The sequence below is a fragment of the Notolabrus celidotus genome, chromosome 17 (genome assembly GCF_009762535.1).
Source record: "Notolabrus celidotus isolate fNotCel1 chromosome 17, fNotCel1.pri, whole genome shotgun sequence".
Taxonomy (NCBI): domain Eukaryota; kingdom Metazoa; phylum Chordata; class Actinopteri; order Labriformes; family Labridae; genus Notolabrus; species Notolabrus celidotus.
The window spans coordinates 8774540-8787239 of NC_048288.1; the positions used below are offsets into that span (position 1 = coordinate 8774540).

General features: G+C 45.5%; 1 protein-coding gene and 1 long non-coding RNA gene across 2 annotated transcripts in view; one reads left to right on the forward strand and one right to left on the reverse strand.

Annotated features, from left to right (window-relative positions):
• Nucleotides 1–280: 280 nt before the first annotated feature.
• LOC117829062 (solute carrier organic anion transporter family member 5A1) overlaps nucleotides 281–12700 on the forward strand; it is a 51138-nt gene continuing 38718 nt past the window's right edge. Inside the window, 3 exon segments of the mRNA XM_034706597.1 lie at nucleotides 281–354; nucleotides 843–1998; nucleotides 2000–2270. Of these exon segments, the coding sequence (XP_034562488.1) occupies nucleotides 1312–1998; nucleotides 2000–2270 (958 nt within the window). The 5' untranslated portion in view covers nucleotides 281–354; nucleotides 843–1311.
• Nucleotides 2336–4013, reverse strand: LOC117829064. Its single transcript, XR_004634541.1, has 2 exons — nucleotides 3912–4013; nucleotides 2336–3796 (listed from the first exon to the last, which is right to left on the reverse strand). It is a non-coding gene; the product is annotated as an uncharacterized LOC117829064 (long non-coding RNA).

The window sequence follows — 12700 nt, forward strand, 5'->3', positions numbered from 1 at the left end:
GATGATTATTTTAACATTTTTAAAATCAAACACAGCAAAGAGACATTTTGAGTGACAAACGCAAAATCAATTCGTCTTCTAAAATTATCATTGTGAAAAAAAGCGTTTAAAAAAGCTTTCTGTAATACTCAGTTTAATATTTTTACTCTTTGTATATAACATAATCCACTAATGTGACAAAACTGGACACATTACGTACTTTATTTGAGCGCCGAACACAATATTCCAAAATTTCCGACTGTTCCTGAAAGCAGCAATGCCCACCAGCAGCAGCAGCAGCCATCCGCATCAAACAGACTTCATTCACTGAGTGGCCGCTCCGTAGAGACAACAGGCTACCTCCCTCTGTCCTGTGTAAGTATTACAGCCGTCTGTACCTCCAGCCTTTCCTGGAAGTTCTGTCAAAAATATCTTTTAGTGGTTGCAGAGACTTAGTGTCGCTTTATCTCAGAAATGTCTGGCGCTGAATCGGTTTTATTTCTTTCCAAAGTCAAGACTGAGAGGTTTGTGGACAGCGTGGTCTTTTGTTCTCTTGGTATAAATTCTCGTTTTGACAAAGGAGAGCTGTCTGTGATTTAGCCTTACCTGCTGCGACACTTTGACAGCTGTGGATGTTTATTCTTGTCTATTTTTTTTGTACTGTAATTTAAAGTATTTTTGTTTGACTTGTATTTTAACACACATTAAGTCACCAGTATAATCCAGTATGGAAATATTGCTAGAGCACTATGAGCGAGAAGTGTTCATTTAATGTGTATAAATATGTTTCCTTTGGAAGTTGTTATCTGTCATTATTCTCACTTACTGAGGGTTTATTCTCTTGTTTTCTCCTTTTATTCTAGGATGCTGCACAGCCATGGGACAAAGGAAACATTCAGAATGAAGGTTGCTATCTAACAAAGAGCCATAAAATCCACTATGGATACTAACATGATGGATACTAACACGATGGAGCACAGTATAGTCAGCACCTCTTTGTTATAATTTACGTGTTTTTAAGATACTGTCAAGCTATTTATTAGACATATTCACCCCACAGACTTGGTTTTAAAGTGCTAAGGAGGGGGATGATCTTCTGTATTGCATCACGACAGCGCTCACTCAGTGGCTTGAGAACATATTCAGACTTTCATGTTGAGTTTTGTCAGACAGATCAGAGCCGCTGTAAATATGAGGAATAAAACATGCACATAGCTGGAGGGGTTCATTCCGCCCCAGTCCTACTGGTAGGACAGAGTCTTCTCTCCACTGAGTCTTTATGAGGCACTAGTTTCTGACTGACTTCTCAGCACAGTCCACAGGAGCGGCACCATGACCTCTTCAGACAACGATGAAACAGGGAGCGACCTGTCTGAGTCTCTGGAGATCTGTGAGCTCCAGGACCAGTACACAGACCCTGAAAACTGCTTCAAATCTAAGAGCTTACCCATCCTCAATGGACCCTGTCAGCCAGATCGAAAGGCCAAGGAGCCTCATCTGGTCAACACCGCCCACACCTGCGTAGCCGTGCAGGAAAGCACTGAGCTCCAGCCGAAAACCCCAGACTCAAGCCAGGCAGAGTCCCCCTCCTCCAGGACGGACTTCTCCCCCTCCGCCTCCAGCATGGTGGGGCTCAGCAGCTCTCTGCCTGTGGAGGGTTCACAGGGCCGCTGGCTCTGGGGCAAAAACTTGGTTTCTCTCTCAACCCGCCTTATCAGCATCCCAGCTAGGAAGTACGTGCGGGTCATCCTGAGTGACTCCCGCTGCTTTCTGTTCTGCATGTGTTACCTGACCTTCATCCAGTCCCTGATGGTTTCGGGCTACCTGAGCAGCGTCATCACCACCATCGAGAAGCGCTACAGCCTGCGGAGCTCCGAGTCCGGCCTGCTGGTCAGCTGCTTTGACATCGGCAGCTTGCTGGTGGTGGTCTTCATCTCCTACTTCGGAGGCAGAGGTCAGAGGCCGCGCTGGCTCGCCGTGGGCGGCGTGGTCATCGCTATAGGGGCAGCTTTGTTTTCCCCTACCGCACTTCATCTCACCTCCGTACCAGATCCAGGAGGTGAACTCCTCATCGGGCCACGAGGGCCTCTGCCAGAGCGGTAACGGCAGCGGGCGAGAACTTGACGCGGCATCGTGCCCTCGAGATCAGGAAGGCAACGAGCACAACCTGTACGTGACTCTGTTCATCTGCGCCCAGATTCTCGTGGGCATGTGGTCGACGCCGATCTACACCCTGGGGCCCACGTACCTGGACGACAATGTGAAGAAAGAGAATGCATCGCTCTACCTGGGTAAGACAATATGGATGTCCTCATATTGAGCAGAGTGCTGGATTAAAGCAGGCGTACACACTATAGTCAGAAAATAATCCTGTTTTATTTTACAAAAAGTGAAAACAGGAGGATGACTAAACTCAGAGAATATATTTGAATACTCACAGAAGACAAAGTGAGGCTGGAGCAGTGTGACTGACATGATGCAGAGCTCTTGGTTATTCTCTTAGTGGTTTTTAACAGAGTTAGGTCTCCAGCTGATTTGATTTCCATTAGAAATAGATTACATGTTGGTACTTTGATAGAATTAGAGGCATTTTTTAGCCTGTTTGATCTTGATGATGGTTTATCAGAAGCATATGTACATGTATGTGTACCCGCTGAGTCCAACACTGCTCCCAACCCCCCTACCACTGCCCTCTGTCCTTTTGATTTAATCTTCACGGCATGCAACCTCTGCACCACACTGAGGTAAATACAGAGACTGCAAAGTCAACCTTGGGCCTGAGCCACATGTGAGGAGTGTGGGGCCAGAAGCAGAACTGGGTTGGCTGATGATTAATGATCCTGTACTGTCTGTGTGGATGGGTTTGTGCGTGTATAATACTGCTGCTGTGTCCTCAGGCGTGTGTGTATATGTGTGTGTGCATAGAGCTGGCAGAAGAACGGCAGCTTGCTCTTATGTTTAGCCAGAAAAGCAGGTGTTGCTCAGAGCGTTACCAGATTGCTCGTTTTTATTCCTTCACAAATCATTTGAATGTTTCAGCGCAGGTATCCTGTAATTTCTCTGGTATGCTGGAGCTCTTTTGACCTCGGTATGATTGCCTGAACATGCATACTGCATACTCTACATAGCTCATAGAGGACTACATGATCACAGAAGTAATCCCCTGTGTCTCTGTGGACTGTAGCTGGGTTATTGCGACATGGGGCGCCCCTCAATCTGGTGCGGTGTCTCTCACAGATGGTCACTACCTACTGACCTCTGTGTGGGACAGGACTGATGATTTTTCATTGTCAGTGAATCTTTTGATAAACCATCTCCTTGTTTACCTGATGATAACTCAGGCGGTGCTCTTTCCTCACATGACGAGGGATGCACGGACCGTGTTAGACGGAAAGAACACAGGGTTGGTTGTGCAGCATTAGCCACAATGCTGACTCCAGCCCTTGATCACAACATTGCACTACCTATGAAGCATATTAGCTGCCTGGTCCTCTTGCAGCCTTCTCCCTGCCCCTGAGACCCAGTATTGATCAGAGCCCTGCGTCACAGGGAGCCAATGCAGCATAGCTATGAACCTGTGAAAACACAAGGCAGAAACAGCCAAAAACAAAGACTCGCTCAGTCCTCCCCACAGAAAAACTCCCAAAGAATCATCAGCTCTCGTAAGGCTCCTCGAGTCATCACAGTGAAGACATCCACTCGTCCAGAGATCCAAGAAGCAGCACTCACCAGCTGACCTTGATGGCTGCTCTCAGTTTGGTTCCAGCAGAGATGGTTAGGGGGAAACAGGAGACATGTTCTGACATGTCAGAAGGAGCTGATAAGTGGGAGAGAGAGAGAGACGTGTCCTTGATTAGTATTTCAGATAACCATGGTAACTGTGCTTCTGCTTTATTATCTCCATGTTTGAGGACATTGTGTCTGTGACGCACGTTTGGGTACTTGGTGCAGGGTTAGAGCAAAACATTTAAGTGAGGAAGTCCACGCAGTGCTGGCCTGTCATGGGAGTTTAAGGCACCAGGATCTGTTCTCCCTCCTTCCTGCGAGGGAGAAAAATAGAGTAGGTTAAAACTGAGCCTTTCACCCAGAATTCCTCACAGCAATTTCCATGTTTCCTAACTTAATTGGTTCAATAATAGGATACCCATTTCTCCAGGAGGCTTCCCCTAATATGCACCTTGAGGTGTCTTCTCCCCCTCTAGAACCCTAATGTAAACCCCACTTCAATTTACAGCGGCTCAGAGGGGAGGAGCTGCTCGCCTTTTGTAGGCAATGCGGTTTACACGGAGGGTACTTCTGGTGCCTTGGAGAGAGAGAGAGAGGAGGGAGAGAGAGAGAGAGAGAGGGAGGAGGGAGAGAGAGAGAGAGAGGGAGAGACAGATAGAGAGAGGGAGAGAGAGAGACAGAGAGAGAGAGGGAGAGAGGAGAGGAGAAGAGAGAGGGAGAGAGAGAGAGAGAGAGAGAGGAGAGAGAGAGAGAGAGAGAGAGAGGAGAGAGATAGGAGAGGGAGAGGAGAGAGAGGGAGAGAGAGGAGAGGAGAGAGAGAGAGAGAGAGGAGAGAGAGAGAGAGAGGAGAGAGGAGGAGAGAGAGAGAGAGAGAGAGAAGAGAGAGAGAGAGAGAGAGAGAATACTGTCAGGATGTTATCTTTGTGTATGCATGCATACACAGCAGGGCATCTAACCCATCGCCCCATTTCCCAACTCTGGCCCCACGTCACTATGGCAATGTCACCTCCACCACGGCATTTGAACTTTTACTCTACTTTGTGAGGAAACAGTGAAATTAGGTTAATCCCAATCCAGCTTTGAGGATCTGTTTGAAGGGTTTGTGGATTTTACAGAACTCCTCCAAGACCGGGCAGCTCCAGAGCCCAAGTGTCCTCTGTGTGCACATCTCTGCTTCTCTCTCTCTCTGCTCTGACAGGTTTATAGCACCATTCTTGGCGTCTCTATGGTGAACATTTGTCTGCGTCCCGCTCTGAAAGGCCTCTCCATCTTCTGAGGAGGTGGCTCATTGTTCCATCGAGTGAGGGTTCAGCTGAAAGTGAACTTGTTTGAAACTCTGCTCAGCTTTTCTTCTTTTCTGTCGTCTCTGCTGTTTCTTAACGTCTCCATCGTCTAACAATGCGTCACCGCTCATTCTGATTTGGCAACACAATGTCCCACAGATCAGACGATCAATAATCTGCATTCTCCTCATTGACTTGTTGATCCATTCCAAGCTTTGGACAGTGGCTGTTGACCTCTGTTTTATTTTCCGCTGATGGCCTCTGTGATTTACAAACTAATGATGCTGAGAAGATCTTATTGATGTGGGACGAGTGTGGAGGTCAGCTCTGATTAGACTGCTGTCTGCATGTCAACATTACCCTCCAGGTGGTGTGTACTCAGCTCGCAGTGATGGCATTTCAGCTGTCATTATGACCCTTTTGTTTGTGCACTGAATGAATGAATAATTTTTATTTCAGTCATTAATTTCAAAAGAACCACAGTCTACAGTTAGTGTGAGTACTCATCTCACATAATACATTGTCCTTGTTCACTTGTTTGTCTCGCACAATAAAAAATCACAAAAAAACAGTGACCAAAGAAGGAAAAGGCTGAAGCCTGAGGCTTATTTCTGCCTATCCTGTACAATCCATAATAATACCCAAAACATCAGCAGTACAAAACAAAGGTTGTTTTTTTAATAGTCTAGATTTTGCAGCCTCTTTTGGATAAGTATGCTAGAAGTTTAGCTGACCAATGTTGTATTTTCAAACCCTTTGTAAAGACAAATTTGAGAGGAGGAAAAACGAATAGATGGCTGATTTAATGCATTTTGATTTAAAGCAAATAAAGAACCTTCCATGTATTTATATATATTCCACCAATATGAGTGTAAAAAGATATAGCAATGGAGGCTGATACTAATGATGCTGGCCAAGCGTGATGTCGGTTCATATTCTAGTCAATGCACCGAGCTGACAACATAACAAGTTACCTGAAGGTCACCTTCAGCAATATTATAAGCATGATGTTGGTATTGTTCAGCAGATACAAAAAATTCTGCAAATTTGCACAGCCAATAAGAATGGTAAAACACTAGGTGACGTAAAGCCCAATTTAGGACCTGATTTACCATCTCCAGTGGCAGGGGCATGGTCTGATTTGAGGCTTGTCATATCTGATTATTTCTCCAAGTAAGCCTCAAATGCGTTGTATCACTGCTACCATTTGATTGCTCCTGATCGGTGTGAGGGCCTCTCTGACCTGGATCGTAAATATTAAACAGGTTTTATATTTATGATCCCAGGTCAGACCGCCTCAAACCAACAAGAGGAGCAGACCAAGCGTCACCAACCAGATGTAGTTACTTTACTTTCACAGTTGACAAACATGGCAGCAAGCGGGAACACAACTGTACCCAGAGCTTAGTGGAACATTAAAAAAGAAGACCACTTTGTAGAATTATTCACCTTTGCTCTTCCCGCTTTTTGTTTTTTGCTGCCAAACCGAACACTCCATCTTTGTTTGTCTCCCGAAGTCATGTGTGATCATGCAAGTCTCCGTGAGACCTCTGACTGTGGAATCCCCACTGTGTGTGTAGTTAGCGGTTTGATGGACTAGGCTAGCGCAACAGAGGATTGTGATGTTAAATATCGGTCTGAACTGTCCTCGTGTGCTCTCCCACGGTTTTAAAATCGGTTAGGATCTGAAATTCGTCTCTAGTGGCCATCTTTAATGCTTATCCTGGACATGGGTAGGGGGGGCCTGTAGCCTATCCCAGCTGTCATTGGGTGAGAGGCTGATATGTGGTATCGGCTGATATTCATAGGTAACGTTACTGTGATCGGGCCGATATGGGAACCATGTACTCTGATATGTGGGCCGATATAGACCGATGATATCTGCAGACCCTATATCTGGAGTTACTCTGTTTTTATAGAGGATGATGTTATTTATCCTCCTGGCTAACAGTCCTCTTTCCTCTACTCTCAGTTAAGATGACTGAAACTAACACGCTGGTCTGCTGTGCACGTTGTTGATGTTTTATTAAGATACTCATGGAAAGCATCTGACTCAGCCTCAGCTTGACACAGTGGCACTGTAGAGGACTGTTTATTTACCAAAGAGGGGGAGGAGGAGGAAAAGAGGTGGTGCTAGGTTCGGAAAGAGAGGAGCTTTAACACCCGCAGGGACAGATTGAACACTGGCCTTGTCTCCACTCTCACTCACACACTCACACATGCTCGTGTAAGCACAAGGGTGTGTTCTCTGCCCTCTCCCCCTGACAAATTTAGAAAGAACAGTTGGTCTCAGTCTCTCTCTCCATGAAGCGTGTGTTTGAAAAACACAGTTATTTTGCAGCTGTACCTCACGGGGCTTTTGTTTTTTTCCCGACTCAGGATTATCAGGACCAGCCCTGGCACGTCCCCTTCCGTGCTCACTCAGTCAATTTCATTTAAATGTGTGTCCTCCTGTTCTGCTTAGCAGCCAAAGCAAATGCAGATTGTGCACACACAGACGCAAACACACAAGTCCCCAGAGAACCTGCTTTCTCTGCTGGTCCGGGCTGCCAGATCACATTTCAGGGCAGGTTTGGGTCCACGTTGGGCCCCCGTCAGAAGCTGACACAATAAAAAGACGGCCAGTGCTGTTTCATCACCGTCCCCCTGGCTTATTCTCAAGGTTTTAAATATCGCAACCCACTTTCCCTGCCCTCTGTCCTGTCGGCCACACAGACCCTCAGGGTTACTCAGCAGCAGGTGACCTTTTGGCAGTGGACTGCGGGGCTGCCGGCTCTTACTACTATTACTACAACCCCCTTCTGAGGCTGATCCTGTGTCACTGATGACTCTAAACTTGGTGATGTTTTCTTCTCTGTAGACCCCTAGTTCTTCCAGACTGCTCTTCTGATTGTGGAGGAGAAGGTTTGATAGAAAAGGAACCAAAAGTTAGGGCATTTGCAGAAGTGCGTATGTCTCCAGAGGCAGAGGTTTCAACCCCAACAGCTGAAGTCATTGTTTCGACCTCGTCTGCTGATGACTTGTAGCCATTTTTCAGCGTTGTGGCCGAGTTGTTTTGACAGTGTGGGAAGGTTCCTGGGGAAATGCCAGAAGAGGTTTTTGTGATACAGGGACGCTGGGAACCTTTTGTTTCAGCTATGCAGGAAGAAATGAACGTTTTTTCTTTGTTCGTGCTGGCTCTTTGGTCCACCAAATCCTCCTTGATCCCTGGCTCTTGTTGGCTTAGAATAAAATTAAATAATGCCCTGTAATAGCTTAGAAGTTGTTTAATAGTCCCTTTAAAAGAATTATTATAGGGGTTTATTCCTTTTTTCTGCTTTTGAGACATTGAAACATTAGAAAACGGCTTGGAAAACGAACTGTGTCAGACTCTCTGACTGAGAGGTTTGTATCAACTTCCACCCCAACCTCAGTGAATCCTGATTACTGAACGTCTTCAGGGTTTGCATGATTACCTGAACAGCGTGCATCAATTTGGAGAAATTAGTGTCTCGCACACAAATAGATCTGAGTCACATCTAATTTATTAAGCATCGTGTTGTGACATCTGTATTTGCATCATTTCCCCCCCACATCATTTTAGGAAGTTTAAATCTCCCCTGTCACATCTGATTATACCCTGAAACGGTCCACGGCCAGTGAGAATAAAACAAAAGGCCACTTTGCATCAGACGTCCTCTGCCTCTTTCATCTCGATGGCTAAAAGCTCTTGAAAACCTGCAGCCTCTCGAAGCTTTCTCCCTGATTGAGCTAATCAGGGTTGTAAAGAGAAACATGCCCTTCCCTCTGCCTGTTGAGTCCAGTCGAGGAAATGAGTTGTTGTCAGTAATAAGCAGATGTTTATCTGTTGCCAGGGGTAAAGTATGTCCTGTGATGGCTATCAGTACAGAGGGTACTGCTGCTATCAAGGACTGGCCTCCCACGGTCACAGACTTCTCCAGGAATCAACATATCTGACTTATGTCGATTCTCTTTGGATCACAGGGTTACATACTGAACATTAACTACATTCCCTTCTCTCCTTCTTGTGCATCTTTCCTGCTCAGCTCAGCCCGACCTCCAAGTCGTGTCCCGCCTTTAGCGTGTAGTTTGCAGTGTTTGCTCCAGAGATGAACAAAACGTTGTCTCCTATTCTAGTGTTTTGCCCTCAGAGCACTGGACCGGCTCTTGTTCTCCTTGACCCCTGTGCTGCAAAGAAGAAGAACGAGGGAGGAAGGGCTGCTGGTGGGAGAGAAGCTAATGGCATTTACATAAGTGGAACAACATCTAGAGCAGCAGTATTTGAGGAGAAATGGTGGCTACGTTCATAAAGATAAGGATACTGTTAACAAGTCGAGCAACCGACGATTTAGACTGCAGAGCAACATTTGAGAGAAGAAGAATACGCTCTTTGACGATGTGTTTTTTATTGCCCTTCTTCTTCCCTTCTGTCCTTTTCTTCCTTCTATTGGCTTTTTTTCCTCATCTGACCTTCAGCTGTTATTTCTCCATCCTGGCTGCACATAGCAGACCCATCTGTGTTAAGCCCCCAGGAAGGACAGGGGCGTCCGTTCTGAGGGAGATGGATGGCACTAAATGTTTCCTGACCTCTCTCTGTGGGTTTGCCGCTGTGCACACACACTCCTGCACACAGGCCTGCAGACGGGGGGAAATTTTAGCCGTGCACATTCATCCGTCTGTCCTAGCAGCTCTGCCAGGCTGTTATTCCACTAACTGTGGTGTTGAGCTGCTGGTGCATTATATAACACATGCTAATGACATGTAGTTAACATGTAATCACAGCTCATTGGGGAGACGGGGCTTTGAGTTTTTATCTTGTATGTTTGGAAGGAAAGTCCACCGTCTTAGGATCATTTCAGAGCCTGCTGCTGAAGGATCTCTTCCCCTGTAGCTGTTTGTTCCACATTTTTGGGGGCCTGGTTTTCAGTAGCCCCTTTTAGGGTGTGTGAATGGTGACAGAGCAGCTGTTGAGATCTGGCAGCCTCTTGTGAAGGGGGGTGTCTTTGCCCTTCCATGTGTGTATGTTGGTGTGTGTGTGTGTGTGTGTGTGTATGGGTGTGTGTGTGTGTGTGGGTGTGTGTGTGTGTGCACCTGCAGTGGGGGCAGGGTGAGGTTTGGAGTGTTGAGTTGCAGAGGCTGTACAGTAAGTTTTCCTGCATGCATGCGGCAGAGTTTAAACATATGTGTCTTTGTGAAGAGACTGCAGAGAAGTCTGACCCATAAAACGTAGAGAGTGACATCATGCACCTCTGTCACAGTGTGTAGGAGGCGCCTCTGCAGCAGCACACAGAGTTCTTTTCTTACCTGCATGTGCAACAAACAGTGTGAATGGAAACTGTGCCCTCCATGATGCAGAGCTCTGTCACGGTCATCATATTCTCATGAAAGTAATCAAAGTATTCTACATTTATCGTTAAATTCGCATGAAGCTCAGCTGTAATGCTCATTTCATCCTTTATAAGAGTACGTTTTTAAAAGAGTTGCTGGGGAAATGCAGCTGAAAGGATGTAATCTGTAAATCACACTTACACTGTGCAGCTGTAGATTTAATTATTATGAATAATGCTGGATTTATTTAGAAATGTTTCTTTTCTTTAATGGCACACAGAACTGATCTTTGAGCACATGTTGGAAGCATAGACTGTTAAAATATGGACGTAGTATCCGTAACATTACCCATCTATTTCTGAAGAGCTGTTTTGAGGCCAGTTGGCGGCGGCAGCCATATTGTTGCTGTCGAGTGATTGTGATGTAAAGAGGCGGGCTTTGAGCCTCCTCGCCAACAGCTACAGTGTTCCCGCCTGTCAATCAAGTCAGCTGTGCCTCTCATTGGAAGACTCTTAATCTCAATATCTTCTCAATTGCCGCGTTAGAAAAAAATTCACCCCCCCCTTACAGTGTGTGCGATATAAGCTATCCAGACTACACTCGTTTTTTTTTTAACCAGGCTGTAAGCATGTTTATTTCTGCTTTGAAGATCTGCTTTTTTGAATTGGTGTGTATGTGGTTTCCGGTACTTCTGGAGCCAGCCTTAAGCGGATCCTCATGAACTGCAGTTTTTAGCACTTCCGCATTGGACTCATATTTTTAGACCGGAGGAGGAGGAGGAGGAGGGGGGCACAGTCTTAGCACACCAGACCAGATTGCTGTGCCATGTCCGCCAATAGGAGCGGCTGAAAAGCTGCAGGTGCAAGCTTGTGGGAAACTAATACCTAAACCCCATCTCCTCCTCTCCTCTGATGCACTCAGTCCCTAAGCATAATGTGGTTATACCCCCAGCCAAGATGCTCCATTCATGGCCACTCACCAGCTGAAAGATTGTATACCAGCCTCTCGCATGCTGGAACATTATGTATGCATAGGCAAAGGCGCAGAGTGGTAACAGACTCTGTGTGTTTGAGGCCACATTTGGGAGCACTCCACTCGTGTGTGTTTTGGCAGGAGGGAAAGAAAGGAGGAATGTAAGGATTACCTTAGTTTGGCTGAGTGAGATTCAGCGTCTGATAGAAATTAATTAGAAGAGAGATGCATGGATGCTTTATTAATCCTTTACAGGAAATTAAAGTAGAAACAGAATCAGTGCAACATGAGTACATAATGTTATTTTTATTCCTGCCCATTTAACACAAATTAACTGGAGTAGCCGTAATAACTGTGTATATTTGTGCTAAATTATGGATGCATACACACAGTCCTCCTGCTCACAATCACTCCTGCTGTTTGATAAAGTTCTTCAGCAACAGAGAGGACGTTTTTTACGTTGTCAGGCCTTTTTAATAATCCCTGTCTGCACACTTAATCTCTGTATCAGGTGAGTAATCCTTATCCAGAACAGCGATCTGTTTATTTAACAGATCGGCTGTAACTTTGAGAGGAAACATCCCCACCTCTTAGTTCTGCACACTTGCAAGGTAAACAAATCCCTGCACCTTTTTTTTTTCGCTTTAATGTCTCCAGAGGTCTGCAGAGGTTTCACAGCCAGGAGTTGCTTGTTTCTGCTCCATACAGTTTAAAGTCCTGAGTATTCACTGAAGTGTGTGTTGATGATTGGCTCATATTCTGTGATTGTAAAAGATGGATTTGGAGGAGAATCTACAGAAACAATGTATGAGTCTTTTTAAGTGGAGAGTGATGCAGTGTGACTGCGTGAAAGACCTCTTGGGTAATATTAGAAAGTGAATCAATATAAAATAGAAGAGACACAAAGGAATTAGCACGTCTCTCCTTGGCTGTGCCTTTGAATGACATTTCATCACCGAGCCAGTTAAAGAGAACTGTGTTGGTTTGATTGGCTTGTCAAGGGGAGATTGCAAGCAAGACAGAGTGAAATAGATTTCAAAATGTCGAATAAATAACACTTTATACGGCCGGCATAGACGGAGAGAACTTCTTCTTCCTTTTCCAACAAACTCTTGACTGACAACAAAGTCGAATTGCTTTGTGCACAGAAAATACCTGGGTCCTGCTGAAAACAGAATTTAATATGGCACTAACGTCAGATGTGAATCATCACTCGTTGGTATCTACAGTCTTCAGTTTGAGTTCATTAAATAACAAGTGAAAGTGCGTACTGAGCTGTTTGCCACAGGCTTTATCAGGTTTGCCTCACAATAGACTTTCACTGAGAACAATAAATGAGCCTTGGTTGAGCTTGCAACTGCATCAGCCACAGAGAGGTGCATTCAGGCATTAACACAACAGTCTCAATGGGA